Consider the following 20,113-nt stretch of genomic DNA (forward strand, 5'->3'; position numbering starts at 1 on the left):
CTCTTGTAACTTAGAAAGAAGATCAGTGGACGAAAGCAGTTCAGGAGCTTGTAGTTCTAAAGAAGTCATGATCCACACCATTGTAAAGAAATCATACCCCAATAAAGATGTTAAAAAAAAAAGTCATGATCAAGTGGGGTTTATTCCAGAGACACAAGGATAGTTCAACATCAGCCCGAGAGGCTTGTCTGCTCACCCGCCGGGGTGGACGGGGCTGGGAGCTCAATTCTTTTCATTCTTGTTTCTTTATTCTGCTCTGTGGTAGTTATTTCCACTATTTTATCTTCCAGGTCACTTATCCGTTCTTCTGCCTCAGTTATTCTGCTATTGATTCCTTCTAGAGAATTTTGTATTTCATTTATTGTGTTGTTCATCATTGTTTCTTTGCGCTTTAATTCTTCTAGGTCCTTGTTAAACGTTTCTTGTATTTTCTCCATTCTATTTCCAAGATTTTGGATCTTCTTTACTATCATTACTCTGAATTCTTTTCAGGTAGACTGCCTATTTCCTCATCATTTGTTTGGTCTGGTGGGTTTTTACCTTGCTCCTTCATCTGCTGTGTGTTTCTCTGTCTTCTCATTTTGCTTAACTTACTGTGTTTGGTGTCTCCTTTTTGCAGGCTGCACGTTCGTAGTTCCCGTTGTTTTTGGTGTCTGCCCCCAGTGGCTAAGGTTGGTTCAGTGGGTTGTGCGGGCTTCCTGGTGGGGGGGACTGGTGCCTGTGTTCTTGTGGATGAGGCTGGATCTTGTCTTTCTGGTGGGCAGAACCGTGTCCGGTGGTGTTTTGCGGTGTCTGGGACCTTATTATGATTTTAGGCAACCTCTCTGCTAATGGGTGGGATTGTGTTCCTGCCTTGCTAGTTGTAGGGTGTCCAGCACTGTAGCTTGCTGGTTGTTGAATGGAGCTGGCTCTTAGCTTTGAGATGGAGATCTCTGGGAGAGCTTTCACTGTTTGATATTACGTGGAGCTGGGAGGTCTCTGGTGGTCCAATGTCCTGATCTCGGCTTTCCCACCTCAGAGGCACAGGCCTGACACTTGGCTGGAGCACCAAGACCCTGTCAGCTACATGGCTCAGACTTAAAGGGAGAAAGAAAGAAAGAAAGAGAGAGAGAGAGAGAGAGGGAGGGAGGCAGGGAAGGAGGGTGGGAGGGAGGAAGAGAGAGAGAGAGAGAGAGAGAGAGAGAAAGAAGGAAAGAAAGAAAGAAAGAGAGAAAGGAAGGAAGGAAGGAGAAAAGAAAGAAAAAATAAAGTTATTAAAATAAAAAAAATATTAAAAATTTTTAAAAAAAGAAAAAAGAAAGAAGAGAGCAGCCGAACCAAAAAAACAAATCCACCAGTGATATCAAGCCCTAAAACTATACTAAAAAAAAAACCAAAAGCAAAAAAAACGGACAGACAGGCCCCTAGGACAAATGGTAAAAGGAAAGCTATACAAACAAAATCACACAAAGGATACACATACACACTCACAAAAGGAGAAAAAGGAAAAAAATATATATATAAAAAGAAAGAGAGTAACGAAATCAATAAAGATATCTACCAATGATAATAAACTCTAAATACTAAACTAAGATAAACATAAAACCAGAAACAAATTAGATGCAGAAAGCAAACTCCAAGTCTACAGCTGTTCCCAAAGTCCACTGCCTCAATTTTGGCATGATTTGTTGTCTATTCAGGTATTCCAGAGATGCAAGTTGATTGTGAAGATTTAATCCACTGCTCCTGAGGCTGCTGGGAGAAATTTCCCTTTCTCTTATTTTTTGCACGGCTCCTGGGGTTCGGCTTTGGATTTGGCCCCACGTCTGCGTGTAGGTCGCCTGAGGGTGTCTGTTCTTCGCTCAGACAGGATGGGGTTAAAGTAGCAGCTGATTAGGGGGCTCTGGCTCACTCGGGCCGGGGGGAGGGAGGGGTACAGAATGCGGGGCAAACCTGTGGTGGCAGAGGCCGGCGTGACATTGCAACAGCCTGAGGTGCGCTGTGTGTTCTCCCGGGGAAGTTGTCCCTGGATCATGGGACCCTGGCAGTGGCGGGCTGCACAGGCTCCCGGAGAGGAGGTGTGGATAGTGACCTGTGCTCGCACACAGGCTTCTTGGTGGCTGCAGCAGCAGCCTTAGCGTCTCATGCCCATCTCTCATGTCCGCACTGATAGCTGCGGCTCACGCTCGTCTCTGGAGCTCGTTTAGGCGGTGCTCTGAATCCCCTCTCCTTGCGCACCCCCAAACAATGGTCCTCCAATACTTCTAGGTAGGTCTCTGGACCTGCTGTGGCACTGTGGGGCCAGCTCAGACTCTGATCTGGCCTTACTCCTGCATGTACTTGTCTCCAAAGTCCACAGTTGCCCCCAAAGTCCACAGCCTCGATTGTGGGAACACTCGTTTTCTCTTCAGATATTTCACAGATTCAGGTTTTACCAAGCCAATTGCAGGGGTTTAATCCGCTGCTCCTGTGGCTGCACGGAGAGATTTCCCTTTCTCTTCTTTGGTCGCACAGCCCCTGGAGTTCACCTTTGGTTTTGGCCCTTCCTCTGCCTGTCAGCCACCCTCAGGCATCTGTTCCTGCCCAGCCAAGAGGGGTGAAAGCAGAGGCTGATTAGGGCTCACTTGCTCACTCAGGCCGGGGAGAGGGAGGGATACAGCTGTCACAGTTGGGGTGTGGGGGGAGTGCCTGCAGTGGCAGAGGCCAGCAGGAAGTTGCTACAGCCTGAGGCATGCCATGCATTCTCCCAGGGAAGTTGGCCCCAGATAATGGGACCCTTGGCAGTGGTGGGCAGCACAGGCTCCCAGGAAGGTGTGAGCAGTGACCTGCACTTGCTCCCGGGACCCTCGGCAGCAGCAGCGGCAGCCGTCGCGCCCGCCTCTGGGATCCTAGGTAGCAGCTGCGGCTCGCATGGGTGATGCCCTGCCGTCTGTGAGTGCATGTAGGTAGAAGCTCCTATGGTGGGATTGCCCCTCTCCTTGAGCACCCTGCAACAATGGTCTCTTGCCTCTCAGGAAGGCCTAGGCTTTTTCCCAGACTCCCTCAGTTGTGGTGCACTAGCCCCCTTCAGGCTGTGTTCACGCAGCCAACCCCAGTCCTCTCCCTGGGGTCTGACCTCCGAAGCCTGAGCCTCAGTGCCCAGCCCCCACCTGCCCTGAACAGACAAGCATCTCAGGCTGGGGAGTGGTGGTTGGCACCAATCCTCTGTGCGGGATTCTCTCTGCTTTGCCCTCCGCACCCCGTTGCTGCGCTCTCTTGCATAGCTCCGAAGCTTCCGCCCCGCCACCCCCCATCTCTGCCAGTGAATGGGCTTCCTAGTGTGTGGAAACTTTTCCTCCTTCATGGCTCCCTCCCAGAGGGGCAAGTCCTGTCCCTACTCTTTTGTCTCTGTTTTTTTCTTTTTTCTTTTGCCCTACCCAGCCACGTGGAGATGTTCTTGCCTTTTTGTAAGTCTGAGGTCTTCTGCCAGCATTCAGTAGGTGTTCATTAGGAGTTGTTCCATGTGTAGATGTATTTTAGATGTATTTGTGGGGAGGAAGGTGATCTCCATGTCCTACTCCCCTGCCATCTTGAAGGTCCTCCTGGAAGTTTTATATTTTTTAATTACAGATTCAATTTCACTTCTAGTGATCAGTCTGTTCAAACTGTGTTTCTGCTTGACTCTGTCTTGGCAGGCTGTATGTTTCTAGAAATTTGTCCATTTCTTCTAGGTTGTCCAATTTGTTGGCATATAACTGTTCACAGTATTCTCTTATGATTTTTTTTTTTTTTGCAGTACGCGGGTCTCTCACTGTTGTGGCCTCTCCCATTGTGGAGCACAGGCTCCGGACGCGCAGGCTCAGTGGCCATGGCTCATGGGCCCAGACGCTCCGTGGCATGTGGGATCTTCCCGGACCAGGGCACGAACCTGTGTCCCCTGCATCGGCAGGCAGACTCTCAACCACTGCGCCACCAGGGAAGCCCGCTCTTATGATTTTTTTAATCTCTGTGATATCATTATTATCTCTCTTCTTTCATTTCTTATTTTGTTTATTTGGGTCCTCTCTCTTTTCTTCTTTGTGAGCCTGGCTAAAAGTTTATCAGTTTCATTATCCTTTTGAAAACCCAGCTCTTGGTTTCATTTACCTTTTTGGTTTTTTTATCTCTATTTTATTTACTTCCTCTCTGATCTTTATTATTTCCTTCCTACTTCTGACTTTGGGCTTTGTTTGTTCTTCTTTTTCTAATTCTTTTATGTGGTAGGCTAGGTTGTTTAGTTGAGATTTTTCTTATTTCTCGAGAATGGTCTGTACTGCTATGAACTGATTTTGCTGCATCCCACAGATTTTGGAAAATTGTGTTTTCATTTTCATTTGTCTTGAGGTATTTTCTGATTTCCTCTTTGATTTCATTGTTGACTTTTTTTTTAATAGCATGTTGTTTAGTCTCCACGTGTTTGTTCTTTCCCCCTTTTTCTTTCTGTAGTTATTTTCTAGCTTTGTGCCTTTGTGGTCAGAAAAGATACTTGAAATAATTTCTATCCTCGTAAATTTGTTGAGGCTTGTTTTGTGACTTAGTATGTGATCTATCCTGGAGAGCGTTCCATTTGCACCTGAAAAGAATGTGTATTCTGCTTTCTTTGCACGTAGTGCCCTGTAGATATCAATTAAGTCCAACTGGTCTATTGTGTCATTTAGGACCTCTATTGCTTTATTGATTTTCTGTCTCAGTGATCTGCCCGTTGATGTCAGTGGGGCGTTAAAGTCTCCTACTCTTATTGTACTATTGTCAATTTCTTCCTTTATGTCTGTCAGTATTTGCTTTACATATTTAGGTGCTCCTGTATTGGGCACATATATGTTAACGAGTGTAGTATCCTCTTCTTCTATTGATCCCTTTATCATTATATAATGCCCTTCTTTGTCTTTCATTATAGCCTTTGTTTTAAAGTGTATTTTGATACGAGTATTGCTAGCCCTGCTTTCTTGTCATTTCCATTTGCACAAAATAACTTTTTCCATCCCCTCACTTTCATTCTGTGTGTGTTTTCTCACCCTGAAGTCTCTTGTAGGCAGCATGTTGAAGGGTCTTGTTTCTTTATCCAGTCAGCCACCCTGTTTTGTTTGGAGTATTTAGTCCATTGAGATTTAAAGTAATTATTGATAGGTATGTATTTATTACCATTTAATTCCTTGTTTTCTCATTTTTTTGTAGTTTTTTGTTCATTTCTTTTTCTTTTTGTGGTTTGGTGGTTTTCTTTTGTAGTATGCCTGAGTTCCTTTCTTTTTGTTTTTTTGTGTATCTATTGTTGATTTTTGATTTGTGGTTACCGTGGGATTCATATATGTTGACCCATAATTGTATCTACTTGCTATAAACTGATAATCATTTAAGGTCACACACATTCTAAAAGATGTACTTTTTTACTTCCCTCCCCCACATTTTGTGATTTTGATGTTCTATTTTACATGTTCATGCTTATCCTTTTGCTGTTAATTGTAGTTACAATTGCTTTTACAAATTTTTTTGATGTTTTTTAATCTATGTACTGGCTTATTTAAGTGATCATCAATCCTTTTATATATCTGCCTTTCCAATAGATTCTTGCTTCTTTTCTTTTTAGAGAAAACCCTTCAATATTTCTTTTAGGGAGGTTAATATTGCTGAATTCCTTTAGCTTTTGCTTGTCTGAGAAATTCTTTATCTTTCTTTCTATTCTAAATGGTAATCTTGCTGGGTAGGGTATCCTAAGTTGCAGGTTTTTCCCTTTCAGGACTTTGAATATATCATGCCACTCCCTCTGGCCTGCAAAGTTTCTGAAGAGAAATCAGCTGAGAGCCTTATGGGGGTTCCCTTGTAACTGACTCCATGTTTCTTTGCCGCCTTTAGAGTCCTCTCTTTATCTTTAACTTTTTCCATTTTAATTATGATATATCTTGGTGTGAGTCTGTATGGGTTCATCTTGCTTGGGACCCTCTGTGCTTCCTGTACCTGGATATCTGTTTCTTTCTTTAGGTTTCAGAAGTTTTCAACCATAATTTCTTCAAATACATTTCAATTCCCTTTCCTCTCTTTTCTCCTTCTGGAAGCCCTATAATGCGGATGTTGGCATGTTTTATATTATCCCGTAGATCTCGTATGTTGCTTTCGTTTTCTTTTTCATTTGTCTTTCTGTCTGCTGTTCTAATTGGGTGATTTCCATTTTTCTATCTTCCAGATCAGTTATGTGTTCTTCTGTATCACCTAGTCTGCTGTTAATTCCTCCTAGTGTATTTGTCATTTCAGTTATTTTATTCTTCAGTTCTGCCTGTTTCTTTTTAATATTTTCTTGTTCCTTGTTAAAATTCTCACTGTGTTCATATATCTGTTTCCTTAATTCGGTTAGCATTTTATTGCTAATGCTTTGAACTCTTTAATAATAATAAATAATTTCTGTTTCATTAGTTGTTTTTTCAGGGGTTTTCTCTTGTTCTTTCATCTGAAAAAATTCCTCTGCCTTCTCATTTTGCTTAACTTCCTCTGTCTCTATGAAATTAGGTGAAATAGTTACCTATACCAATCTTGAAGGAGGGTCCTTGTGTGGGAGCATCACAATACTGTCTTCATGTGCCCAGTGGCTTTGATGGGAGAGCTGGATCTGAAGTGAGCATGAATCACATCTTCCCCCAGAGTGTGCTGGTAGCTATCACATTGGTAGAAGGTGGGGCTGGAAATGGAGGGGCTAGAGCCAGGGCCAGATGTGGTCTAGGGCTTCTCCTCTGCTCAGTGGCCAACACCACCCTGTTGGGGGTGGGGGTGGGGGTAGGGGTGGGGGTGGGTCCTAAGTTGCTGGAGCATAAGTCCTAAGAGTCTGGTCTGAGCTGGCTCCATTCCCTCTAAGTGTGTGCTCTCCCGTCTCCCAGCACGGGCACCCTTGTCCCAAAGGGGAGCAGTACTGGAGCAAGAGGAGCTGGAGCAGGTGCTTGGTGTGGGTCAGGGCACAGGCTGTAGCAGTGCCAGCACCAGTCACTGTTCTGGACCATTCCTGCAACTGCCAGCAATGGCTGCCTTCACCTTGTTTAGATGCCATGCTGGGTCTGAGCCAGCTCGGTCCCTCACAACTGTGCACTCCCCTCTGCCATGGTAGCCCTCACCCTAATGCAGAGCTGCACCATGGAGCAAGTGGGGCCAGAGCAGAGGCTTAGCTCAGGCTGGGTCACATGCTGGGTTGGTCATGGGAAACCAGCCAGAGTCCTGGGTAGTTTCAATATGCTTCCCCACCCTTGTTCCGGGGAGTAAGCAAGCATGTGCATGCTCTTCATGAGTGGTGTGTAGGTTTCTTACAGCCCTCCTATTAGTCTCACTGGTTTTCAAACCAGCTCCAGTTTCTTGTCTTCCCCGTGTCAGACCCCAAGGCTGGGTGCTCAATATGTGGCTTGAACTTCTCACTCCCCAGGGAGGACCTCTGAGCCTGTGCAGTCCCCTTCATCTTCTGTGCCCTCTCTCAGGGGTGCATGTCTTGACCTGATTGCTTCTCTTCCCTTCCTAGCTGATTCTGTGTGGATCATTTTTACAGCCATTTTGCCAGTCTCCAGTTTGTTTTCAGTGAGAATTGTTCCACACGTTGATGTATTTTTCATGTGTTTGTGGGTATAGGTGAGCTCTGCATCCTCTTCCTCTGCCATCTTGATCTCCCCTTCTCTCTTCCCTCCTCCTTTTTTCAATCTCCTCTTCTCCTGAACTTTGAAAAACTTTAAGAATGACAGAAACAGGTTTCAAAAAAACTGTTCTGAAAGCTGCAGGCATGAGATTGCACCTCTGATCCTGAGAAGAAGGCATGGAAAACTGGAACAGTCTCTCAACAGTTCGAACCACAAATTTTCAGCAGTTACAGATAAGAAAAATTGCAGCCTGGGACAGACCACAGTCATATGCCCTTCTTGCCCTATATAAATTAATCCTGCCTCAGCTTGGGAAGTTTATCGTTCTTAAGTTTCTAACTGATGCACATCCGTTGAGTAAAATCTTTAAGTACTCTTAGAGTCACAGTTTTTCTCTCGACAGGTTCATTCTGTACTAATAAAGGGGTTAATTCATCAAAAGGACATAACAATCCTGAATGTTTAGGGACCTAATAACAGAGCTTCAAAAAATGTCAAGAAAATCCTGACAGAACTGCAAGGAGAAATAAATCAATCCACAATTACAGTCCAATATTTCAACACCCTTCTCTCAATAATCACTAGAATAAGTAAACAGAAGAGAAGAAGTAAGGATATAGAAGACTTGGATAACACTATCAACCAACTTGCCCTCATTGACATTTATAGAGCATATCGGCAGACTACACTTCCTTTACAAGAGCGCATGTAACCCATTTACCAAGATAGACCATATTCAGGGTCATGGAACCAATCAAATACATTTAAAAGTATTCATATCATACAAAGTATGGCCTGGGACCAGAACTGAATTAAATTAGACATCAAAACCAGAAAGATCCCTGGAAAATCCCCAAATGTTTTGAAACTAAATTACATACTTCTAAATAATCTGTAGATGAGAGAAGAAATAAAACTTGAAATTATAAGATATTTTGACCTAAATGAAAATGAAAGCACAGCATATAAAAATAGGGGGATTCAGCTAAAGAAATATTTAGAGGTACATTTATAGCACTAAGCATTTATATTAGAAATTAAGAATGCTCTTAAAGCAGTAATCTCAGCTTCCTTCTTAAGAAACAAAAGCTGTACGAGCAAATTAAATCTAAAGTAATTAGAAGAAGGGAAATAATAAAGATCAGAGCAGAAATCAATGAAATAGAAACCAGAAAATCAATAGAGGAAATCAATGAAACCAGAAGCTAGTTCTTTGAGAAGATCAATAAAATTGTGAAACCTCTAACCAGAATGATCAGGAAAAAAAGAGAGAAGACACTAGTCACTAAGATTAAGAATGACAGAGGTGAAATCACTGCAGGTCCTAAAGATGTAAAAAAGGATAAAAGGGAGCACTATTAGCAAAGATGGAGGAGTAAGGACCCCTGAAATTTCACCCTTCCAAAAAGCAATGAAAAAACTGGCACAATATTGTCAAAATCAACTTTTTCACAACTCTGGAAATTAACCAAAGTTTTTCAGTTACCTGGGAAGCATTTAATCAAGAACATATACTGAATCTCAGTACGAACAGCAAGTTCTGTGGCATTTTAACTTTCCCTACTCCCACCCCCAACTCCCCAGTTCAGTGGCAGACTTGAAAAGACCACATTCCCGGTACCGGTAGGTAGAACGGAGTTATTGCTCTTTCTAAGAGCTGCTATAAACATGGGAGGACAAATATCTCTTTAAGACCCTGCTTTCAATTCTTTTGAATATATATCCAGAAGTGGAATTGCTGGATCATATAGTAGTTCTACTGTTAATTTTTTGAGAAACTGTTATATTTTTTTCATTAGTGACTGTACATTTTACATTCCCACTAACAGTGCACAAGGGTTCCAATTATTCCACATCCTTGCCAACACTAGTTATTTTCTGTTTTTTGATAGTAGCTCTGCTAATGAGTGTGAAGCGGTATTACATGTAGTTTTGATTTGCATTTCTCTAACAATTAGTGATGTTGAGTGTATTTTCATGTGCCTGTTGTCCATCTGTGTGTCTTCCTTGGAAAATGTCTATTCAGGTCCTCTGTCCACTTTTTTTTTTTTTGGCCGCACTGTGCAGCTTACGGGATCTTAGTTCCCTGACCAGGGATTGAACCTGTGACCCCTGCATTGGAAGCACAAAGTCTTAACCACTGGACTGCCACGGAAGTCCCATGCCCACTTTTTAATTGGGTTGTTTCGTTGTTGAGTTTTAGGAGTTCTCTATATATTCTGGATATTAATCCCTTATCAGATATAAAATTTGCAATTATTTTCACCCCTTTGTGTGTTGCCTTTTTTACTCTATTGATAGTGTCTTTTTAAAAATTAATTAATTTATTTTTGGCTGCATTGGGTCTTCATTGCTGTGCGTGGTCTTTCTCTAGTTGTGGCAAGCCGGGGCTACTCTTTGTTGCGGTGCCCAGGCTTCTCATTGTGGTGGCTTCTCTTGTTGCAGAGCCTGGGCTCTAGGTGCGGGCTTCAGTAATTGTGGCACGTGGGCTCAGTAGTTGTGGCTTGCAGGCTCTAGAGTGCAGGCTCAGTAGTTGTGGCACACGGGCTTAGTTGCTCCATGGCATGTGGGATCTTCCTGGACCAGGGCTTGAACCCATGTCCCCTGCTTTGGGAGGTGGATGCTTAACCACTGCACCACCAAGGAAGCCCTGATAGTGTCTTCTGATGCACAAAAATTTTTAATTTTCATGAAGTTCAATTTGTCAAATTTTTTTGGTTGTTGTTGTTGCCTATTCTTTTGGTGTCATACCCAAGAAACCATTGCTGAATCTAATGTTGTGAAGTGTTTGCCCTATGTTCTTAGAGTTTTAGATCTTACATTTAGGTCATGGATCCATTTTGAGTTATTTTTTTAATATGGTGTTAGGTACGGATCCAACTTCATTCTTTCCCATGTGGATATTCAGTTTTCCCAGCACCATTTGTTGAAATGGCTGTTTTTCCCCCACTGAATGGTCTTGATAGCCTTCTCAAAAATCATTTGATCATATATACAAGGGTTTATTTCTGGATTCTGTGTTCTATTCCATTGGCTTATATGTTTCTCTTTATGCCAGTACCATATTGTTTTGATTACTGTACCTTTGTAGTAATACTGAAATCAGGAAATGTGAGTCGTCCAGTTTTGTTCTTCTTTTTCAAGATTGTTTTGGCTATTCAAGGTCCCTTGAGATTCTATATGAATTTTAGGATTTTTTTGTGTGAAAAAAAATTGGGATTTTTGATAAGGATTGCATTGAATCTAGATCAGTATTGACATCTTACCTATGTTTTCTAATCTATGAACATGGGTTATTTTTCCATTTATTTCTGTCTTTATTTTCTTTCAGAAATGTTTTGTAGTTTTCATTGTACAAGTCTTTTAACTTCCTTGGTTAAGTTAATTCCTAAATATTTTTATTTCTTTTGATATTATAAATGCAATTGGTTTTTAAATTTCCTTTTTGGATTGTTCATTGTTAGTGCATACAAATGCAACTGATTTTTGTGTGCTGACCTTATGTCTTGCTACTTTGCTGAATTTGTATATTAGTTCTAACAGGGGATTTTTTTGGTGTCTCTATCGAATGTAGGGTTTTCTACATATAAGAGCATATTATCTGTGAACAGAGATCATTTTACTTCTTCTTTTCCAATTTATATGCCTTTTATTTCTTTTTCTTGCCTAATTGCTCTGGTCAGGACTTCCACGATTATGTTGAATAGAAGTAGCAAAGGTGGGCATCCTTGCCTTGTGTCTGACCTTAGAGGAAGTTTTCAGTCTTATACCACTGAGTATGGTATTTTCTGTGGGTTTTTCATATATGAATCTTACTATGTTGAGGTAGTTTCTTTCAATTCCTAGTTGTTGATATTTTTTTTAATCATGAAAGAGTGTTGAATTTTGTCAAATGCTTTTTCTCCATCAATTGAAATGACCATTTGGCTTTTCGACCTTTCATTTTGTTCAGTTGGTGTATTACATTGTTCAGTTTTCATGTTGAGCCAACCATGCATTCCAGAAATAAATCCCACTTGATCATGTTGTATAATCCTAATATGCTGTTAATTTGGTTTGTTGACTATTTTTGCATCAATGTTCATAAGGGATTTTGGTCTGTGATGGATTTTTTTTTCTTGTAGTGTCTGTCTGGCTTTGGGATCAGCATAAGGCTGGCCTCATAGAATGAATTAGGGAACATTCCCTACTCTTCAATTTTTTTTTGAAAAGCTTGAGAAGGAATGATGTTAGTTTTTCTTTAAATGTTTGGTAGAATTCATTGGGAAAGCTATTAGGCCCAGAGATTTCCTTTCTTGGGAGATTTTTGATTACCGATTCAATCTTTTTACTAATTATTGGTCTCTTCAGATTTTCTATTTCTTCATGGTTTAGTCTTGGTAGGCTTTGTTTTTCTAGGAATTTGTCCATTTCATTTAGGTTATCCAATTTGTTGGCATACAATTGCTCAGAGTACTCTCTTTTAATTCTTTTTATTTCTGTAGAATCAGTAGTAATGTACTCACTTTCATTTTTGATTTTAATAATTTGAATCCTCTGTTTCTTTCTTAGTCCATCTAGCTAAATGTTTATCCATTTTGTTGATCTTTTCAAGAATCAGCTTTGGGTTTTGTTGCTTTTCTATCACTTTTCTATTCTCTATTTCATTTTATCTCTAATCTTTATTATTTCTTTCCTTCTGCTAGCTTTGGATTTAATTTTTTCCTCTTTTACAGGTGCCTTAAGTTGTAAAGTTAGATGTTGACTTGAGATCTTTCTTGTTTTTTAATGTGTTTATAGCTATAAATTATCCCTTAGCATTGCTTTCACAGTGTCACATAAGCTTTTCTTTTTCTTAATTTTACTTATTTTTGGGCTGTGTTGGGTCTTCGTTGCTGTGCACAGGCTTTCTCTAGTTGTGGCAAGCAAGGGCTACTCTTTGTTGCAGTGCACAGGCTTCTCATTTTGGTGGCTTCTCTTGTTGCAGGGCAGGGGCTCCAGGCACCAGGCTTCAGTAGTTGCAGCACGCGGGCTCAGTAGTTGTGGTATACGGGCTCTAGGGTGCATGGGCTTCAGTAGTTGTGGTGCGTGGGCTCAGTATTTGTGGCTCATGGGCTCTAGAGCGCACACTCAGTAGTTGTGGTGCATGGGATTAGTTGGTCCATGGCATGTGGGATGGTCCTGGACCAGGGATTGAACCCATGTCCCCTGCATTGGCAGGCAGATTCTTAACCACTGCACCACTAGGGAAGTCCTCCATAAGCTTTTGTATGTTATGTTTTCTTTTTCATTTGTCGCTAAGTATTTCCTAATTTCCCTTGTGATTTCTTTATTGATCCATTGGATGCTTAAAAGTGTGTTGTTTAGCTTCCACAGATTTCTGAAATTTCCCGTTTTCTTTCTGTTATTGATCTCTAATTTCATCCCATTGCTTTTATTTTTTTAATATTTTATTTTATTCTTATATTTTATACAGCAGGTTCTTATTAGTTATCTATTTTATACATATTAGTGTATATATGTCAATCCCAATCTCCCAATTCATCCCACCACCGCCCGCACCCCACTTTCCTCCCTTGGTGTCCATACGTTTGTTCTCTACATCTGTGTCTCTATTTCTGCCTTGCAAACCGGTTCACCAGTACCATTTTTCTAGATTCCACATATATACATTAATATACGATATTTGTTTTTCTCTTTCTGCCTTACTTCACTCTGTATGACAGTCTCTAGATCCATCCACGTCTCTACAAATTACCCAATTTTGTTCCTTTTCATGGCTGAGTAATATTCCATTGTATATATGTGCCACATCTTCTTTACCCATTTGATTGTCGATGGGCATTTAGGTTGCTTCCATGCCCTGGCTATTGTAAATAGTGCTGCAATGAACATTTGGGTGCATGTGTCTTTTTGAATTATGGTTTTCTCTGGCTATATGCTCAGTAGTGGGATTGCTGGGCCATATGGTAATTCTATGTTTTGTTTTTTTAAGGAACCTCCATACTGTTCTCCACAGTGGTTGTATCAATTTACATTCCCACCAACAGTGCAAGAGGGTTCCGTTTTCTCCACACCCTCTCCAGCATTTGTTGCTTGTAGATTTTCTGATGATGCCCATTCCCATTGTTTTTAGAAAAGATACTCTGTATGATATCTAACTTTTAGAAAATATTGAGATTTAATCTGTGGCCTAACATGTGGTCTATCCTGGAATATGTCCCATGTACACTTGTGAAGGATGTGTATTCTGCTGTAGTGGGTAGAGTGTTCTGTATATGTCTGTTAGATCGAGTTTGTTTACTCTGTTGTTCATGTCCTCTGTTTCCTTAGTTATCTCTTGTCTGGTTGTTGTATTCATTATTGCGAGTAGAGTATTGAAGTCTCCAAGTATTATTGTAAAGCTATCTATTTCTCCATTCAATTCTGTCAATTTTTGCTTCATATATTTTGATGTTCTGTTATTAGGCATGTAAATGTTTATAATTGTTATATATTCTCACTGTTTTGAACTTTTTATTAATATATAATGTCCTTCCTTGTCTCTTGTCAAGAGTTTTTGACTAAAAATTTATTAGTCTGATATTCGTATAGCCACCCCTGCTCTCTTTTGTTTATTATGCATGGAATAACCTTTTACATACTTTCACTTTCAGCCTATTAGTGTTCGGGGATCTAAAATGAATTTCTTGTAGACCCCATACAGTTGGATCACTTTTTTGAAAAAAATCCTTTCTGCCAATCTCTATCATTTGATTGGAGAGTTTAATCCATTTACATTAAAATAATTACTGATAAGGGGGGACTTACTTCCATTTTGGCATTTGTTTTCTGTATGTCTTTTAGCTTTCTGTCCCTCCTTCCCTGCAACACTGTCTTCCTTTGTGTTTAATTGTTGGGTTTTTTTTTTTTTTTGGTAATGAAATTTTAAAATTCCTTTCTTATTTCCTTTGGTGTATATTTTATAGCAATTTTCTTTGTGGTTACCATGGGGGTTTCATTTAACATCCTAAAGTTATTACACTCTAATTTGAATTTACACCAGCTTAATTTCAGTAGCATATACAAATTTCTCCTTTAATAGCCCCATCCCCATGTCTTTCAGTTGTTGATTTCACAAAATTACTTCTTTATACATTGTGTGTTCAAAAACTTAAGCTAATAATTTTTAAAGAATGCATTAGCCTGTCAAATTATGAAGATAACAAAATGTGGAGTTACAAACCGAAGTTATAATAATAGTAGCTTCTAGATTAATAGTTGCTTTTTTTAAATGTAGTAGTCTCTTAAATCATGTAGAAAACAAACAATGTGGTTATGCAGCATTGTTACAATAATTCTGCCTTTTATAATTGCCCATGTATTTACCTTTACTGAGATCTTTATTTTTTCATATGGCATCAAGTTACTCTCTATTGTCCTTTCATTTCAACCTTCAGGACTCCCTTTATCATTTCTTTTTTTTTTAACATCTTTATTGGAGTATAATTGCTTTACAATGGTGTGTTAGTTTCTGCTTTATAAGAAAGTGAATCAGTTATACATATACATATGTTCCCATATCTCTTCCCTCTTGTGTCTCCCTCCCTCCCACCCTCCCTATCCCACCCCTTTAGATGGTCACAAAGCACCGAGCTGATCTCCCTGTGCTATGCGGCTGCTTCCCACTAGCTATCTATTTTACGTTTGGTAGTATATATATGTCCATGCCACTCTCTCACTTTGTGAAGACTATTTCTTAAAATAAACCTTAAAACTTTGGTTTTTATAATATCCAATATATGAATCACCAACAACTGTTGTAGGAACACTGTGCTGGGAGTCCTTCACACTCCAGCATTGCCTTAACTGTCTAGTAGAGGAGAGAAACCTGCAACCCACACAGTGACACAAAGCAGAATGACAGAGGTGTTGTGAGAAAACTGAAAAAGGAGGAGCAAGGGGTTTGGGGAAGGCTTCCCAGTGGGGCAGGCACCTGAGCTTAACGTTGAAAGATAAGCAGAAAGTTGACAGGCAAAAGCAGACAAATACAAAACAGACAAGTACAGGCAACTCTCCCCCATCCTTTATAATTCCAAGGTTAAAATAAGAGGAACACCACTCACTATTATAACTATTTCCACAAGTGCATTCAGAAGAGAAGCAGGTCACTTGGTTGGAAAGGAAGTAGAGGGAACTTCCCAGATGGTGATGCCAAAGCTGAGTCTTGAAGGGTGAGCAGGACTAAGCAAAAGAGAAGGACAAGCCTGAGCAAAGGCCTGGAATGTGGAAGCCCATGCTGCATTGACAAGAGAGTGACTATCCAGGATGTCCTGAGTGTTTGACACCTGGAGGGCCTGGGAAGAGGATTTGTCTATCACAGGAAAGTGGGGCCCTGTCATAGAGAACTTTGATGGGCACACCACAGAGTGGAGAACTGATTCTGAATACCCTGGGAATCCAGGGAAGATTCCCAAGGAGAATGGTGACATAATTTTTTCATCTGTGGCCCTTTGGGAAGACAACCCTGGAGGCAAAATGGATTAGCCAGCCACATGTCAGAGGTGGGAGTTCATTATAATGTAAAATACAGGAAACCTGAACTAGGGCTTTGGAACTGGGAATGAAAGAAATCAGCAGTAAAGAGACAGGAGATATTGGAGAGGTAGGTCTGAAGTCAGAGGTGAAGAGCAAAACGCTGTCCGAGATTCTTTGAATGAGCCACAGTGATGAAAAATAACTCAAAGGGAAGTTAAAAGTTTAGCTGGGACAAAACAAGTAGTGCTTATAAACATTCACAGCCATAGAGAGGTAGTAATGCTTTCTTTAGAGCTCGCAGACTACTTCTTAGTTCAGCTCGAATTTCTCACCTCTTGCCCCAATCCCTAAACTGGATTTGATAAAAACTGTGAAGATTTAGCAGGGGATACTGTCTTTAGAGGCTAGGCTCGAACCAGGACAAGAGCTTCTTAACAGCAACATCTTAACATTTTTGAACTTTGCTTTTCTACATGATGATTAGTTAGATGCAACTCTAGTGTAAATTACAGCATTTATTTGCTCTTATCTTCAAGGAATAATATGCAGCCAGATAAATTGCAGTAATTTGCCACTTTGCAACAACACCAGGCAAGGCACCTGATCATCAGTGGCTACTGGACACTCTTGTGTGTCATGTGTATGCTGGGCACTGCGCAACCAGTAGTGAGCAAGACCAACATTGTCCCTGCCTTCATTTCTAGTTGAGGAAGATGGGTGTGACAAAACAGGTGTGAGGGGTTCAGACAATGCCTCCATTTACTTCTTAATTTCAAGATTAAAATAAAAGAAACATTCTTGCTATATAATTATGTCCACAAATTCATTCAGAAGAGAGGCTGGTCATCCAGATGGAAAGGAAGCAGAGAGAGCTTCCCAGACGGTGATGCCAAAGCTGAGTCCTGAAAGGTGAGCAGTGTGATTGTAATCTTTCACAATGATAATGTTTTTTTCTATTTTACTTTTGTTTTACTTTTACTAATATATTTTTCTTTATTTTCATTACACATCATTTTAATCATGTATTATATAAGATTGGATTTAATTATATAAGATTGGATTTAATCATGTATTATATAAGATTTTTACATGTTCATGGTGAATCAAATCATTATAGAATGACCCTTTGAACCCCAATTAATACTTTTTGTCTTAGTATTTTTAGTCTGATATTAATATAATTGACCTTGCTTTATTTTGATTAGCATGTACCTGGCAAATTTCCTTCCATCCTTTTATTTCAAACGTTTCTGTAGCCTTATGATTTGCCAGGTTTGGCATAAACAGCATATGGCTAGACTTGTTAATTTTCATCCAAAATGACAATCTCTGACTTTAACTGGAGAGTTTACCCCATTGACAATTTTTTATTACTGATTATGTAATAAAGTATAAATTTCAAATATGAACTTATTACTACCTTCTTACATTTTTCTTTCTATTTTTCCTGCCTTTCCATAAATCTTTTTCTACTTTCTCGACTTCTAAAAGCTGATTTACTTGTTTTTCTTTGTTTTTCTCATTGCCTACCTCATGACTGAAATAGCAGATAGTAAAATGGTACTAATATGTAATTATTCAAAATAATTGGAAATGATAAAGGGATCAATTTTCCTGCCACATACAATAATGCGGTGAAGATCACTCGGATGTGTGAAACAGTGAGGCGCTGACGTCAAAAGAGACTAGTGTATCCTTCATGACGCACAGAACACCGTTCATGTAACTATGGTTTCTCTGTAACTATGGTTTCTCTGTAACCATTTGCTTCAAACTTTGGGCTGTACAGCAGCTCGGATATTAAGGGTCTGGAGCAAGTGCAAACACAGTACTTTCGGGAAGGGGTGGCGCTAAGTTCGATACCGGACTGGAAGTCGCTTTGCTGCCATTTTTATCTCAGCTGCCTTGAAGCTCTCCTCTGCGTAGCGCCTTCCGGGCGCTGAGGTATCTTGTGAGGGCTTTGAAGACGGAGGGGTGGGTGAGGGGGTCGTCGAAGGGGATTTGGGGGTTGATAATGGGTGGCTTTGGAGTCAGTATAGGGACTTGTTCGAATTTGAGTTGATCGCTCAGATCATTATTTTCTGTCTTCTTATATTGTCAGCTGAGACCACAGTTGGGTATGTATTGCTTTCGTTTTCGTTAAGTTCTAAGTATTTTCTAATTTCCGTTGTTATTATTTTTTTCCTCAGAGTTTAGATATCCCTTTTCAATTTTCAAAAGTTAAGGTTTGGGCTTCCCTGGTGGCGCAGTGGTTGAGAGTCCGCCTGCCGATGCAGGGGACACGGGTTCGGGCCCCGGTCGGGGGGGTCCCACATGCCACGGAGCGGCTAGGCCTGTGAGCCATGACCGCTGGGCCTGCGCGTCCGGAGCCTGTGCTCCGCAACGGGAGAGGCCACTAAGTTAAGGCTTTTGTTTCTAACGTGACTTCTCTGTGCCCTGTGTGATGCTTATTCCTTGGAAAGTGTTCAGACTTCCTTTAAGACTAAGGCCAGGGTGAGTTTTTATTAATATTGCATCTGTAGCTCGAAACTAGTATGTGTTCTCTGGTTGATAACTGTCTTAACCAAAACGTGTGTATTCTTTGTGTGTGTGCTTGCTCTTTTAATCTTTGAGAGTAATGATTTGCGTGTGTGTGCAAATGCATGCAAAGATTTAAAAACATTTGTATATTTATATATTTTAGCAGGCGTTACTGGGTTCAGGTAGGAGTAGTTTTCAGAATAAAGATTGTCAAATTATTCTAGGTGAGTGAGTCAGGGCAGACAGTGCACAGCGTGGCACGTGCAAGTGGGGGAGGGGGCAGGGCTTGGCATGGCTCAGCATGTGAGAGGTAAGGCAGAGCAGAGTATGTACAGGAAGTGGGGAGGGGTATATGAGGCTGAGAGTCTGGGAGGCGGGCAGGGCCTGGCAGCGCATGGGACCCACAGGGCTGGGAGCCTTAAGGCAAGACAGAGTGTGTCCAAGAAGGCAGAGTCAGGCATGTGGAGCCTGGAGAGACTAGGCAGACTGGGCGGGACAGAAAGGTGGGCGGAGCATGTCTGAGGGGCTGGGCCGGCTGGGCAGAGGAGGCTTGTCTGGGACCATGGTGTAGGGCAAGCAGGGTAGCAGGTGTGTCCTGGAGGGTGGACAAGGCAGGCTGAGCCCTCTAAGTGTAAGGAGGTGGAGTCTAGCTTTTCTGGGTGGATATGCAGGGCCTTATGAATTCGACTGGGCAAGATGCAGCCAGATGGACTAGCCAAGTGTGTCTGGATAAGGTGGGCAAGCAGGGCCAGGTGGTGCCAGTCATTCCCAGGCAGGCAAGACCTAGTGCATCCAGGCAGGTGCTGTGGGCCCCAGCCACAGTGGCCAGAGGGTGAGGCCAGGAGTGTTGGGGCAGGGTGAGCCCATCCCCACCCACTTAGTGCTGACCCAGAGCCCTCCTTCCATCAGCACAGGAGCGCTACTTATAATCCCTGGTCTCTGGTGAATCTAGGACACAGGGTGGTTGGGGGAATGGAGCTGCTGCGAGGATCTGCCCATCAGTTCTTAACTGTGATACTCTCAGAGACTTTGCCATAGTCCCCCTGACAACTGCTCACTCGATCACACCTGCCTCAACTACAGAAGTCTGAGCTGTCCCAGAAGTACCAGGTGGGGGCAATGCCATCGGCAGGAAAGGAGGCCATACACCAGCTGTTGTCTGAAAAGCACCTGCCTCAGTACTGAAGCTTATACCAGGACTTTTATATACGAGATTCTTGACAATCAAAGCCTGATGAGTGTATGGCAGGGCCCCTGCGTGGAAGGGTAAGGACATTGAAGGCAGGGAGGCTCAGCAATGAAGAGAGAGGCGGCACGGAGTGTCCAGAGATCATTTAAGAAACAAATTGGGGAGACCTGTCAGCATTTTTCTCGCCTACAGCCCTGGATGAATGACACTGAGGACTTCCCATTCCTAGATTCTGCACTGCAGAAGCAGGCAATGGATACGAAGAAAAGGAAGAATTTGAAGAAAAAAGTGGAGTGGAAGGTGACAGAAA

At 41.5% G+C, this 20,113-nt stretch overlaps 2 protein-coding genes across 9 annotated transcripts in view; one reads left to right on the top strand and one right to left on the bottom strand.

Annotated features, from left to right (window-relative positions):
- The window catches only part of LOC307180561 (U3 small nucleolar RNA-associated protein 25 homolog), a gene marked incomplete at its 5' end in the record, with an annotated part of 40,340 nt that extends 37,420 nt beyond the window's left edge, over positions 1-2,920 (bottom strand). Inside the window, one exon of the mRNA XM_079910947.1 lies at positions 2,805-2,920. Coding sequence (XP_079767073.1) covers positions 2,805-2,920 — 116 coding nt within the window. The remainder of the gene's footprint in view (positions 1-2,804) is intronic.
- LOC307179886 (CXXC-type zinc finger protein 1-like) overlaps positions 1-20,113 on the top strand; it is a 28,160-nt gene that overhangs the window by 1,071 nt on the left and 6,976 nt on the right. For 4 of the 8 annotated variants that reach the window (XM_079909609.1, XM_079909610.1, XM_079909607.1 and 1 more), the window contains 2 exons: positions 16,631-17,784; positions 19,639-20,103. In XM_079909609.1, the coding sequence (XP_079765735.1) occupies positions 19,912-20,103 (192 nt within the window). In that variant the 5' untranslated portion in view covers positions 16,631-17,784; positions 19,639-19,911. Of the gene's footprint in view, positions 1-14,904; positions 17,785-18,110; positions 18,212-19,638; positions 20,104-20,113 lie in introns of those variants that run through there. The other 4 variants (XM_079909612.1, XM_079909614.1, XM_079909608.1 and 1 more) reach the window with 4 other exon arrangements.

The sequence above is a fragment of the Stenella coeruleoalba genome (assembly GCF_951394435.1).
Source record: "Stenella coeruleoalba genome assembly, chromosome: X".
Taxonomy (NCBI): Eukaryota; Metazoa; Chordata; class Mammalia; order Artiodactyla; family Delphinidae; genus Stenella; species Stenella coeruleoalba.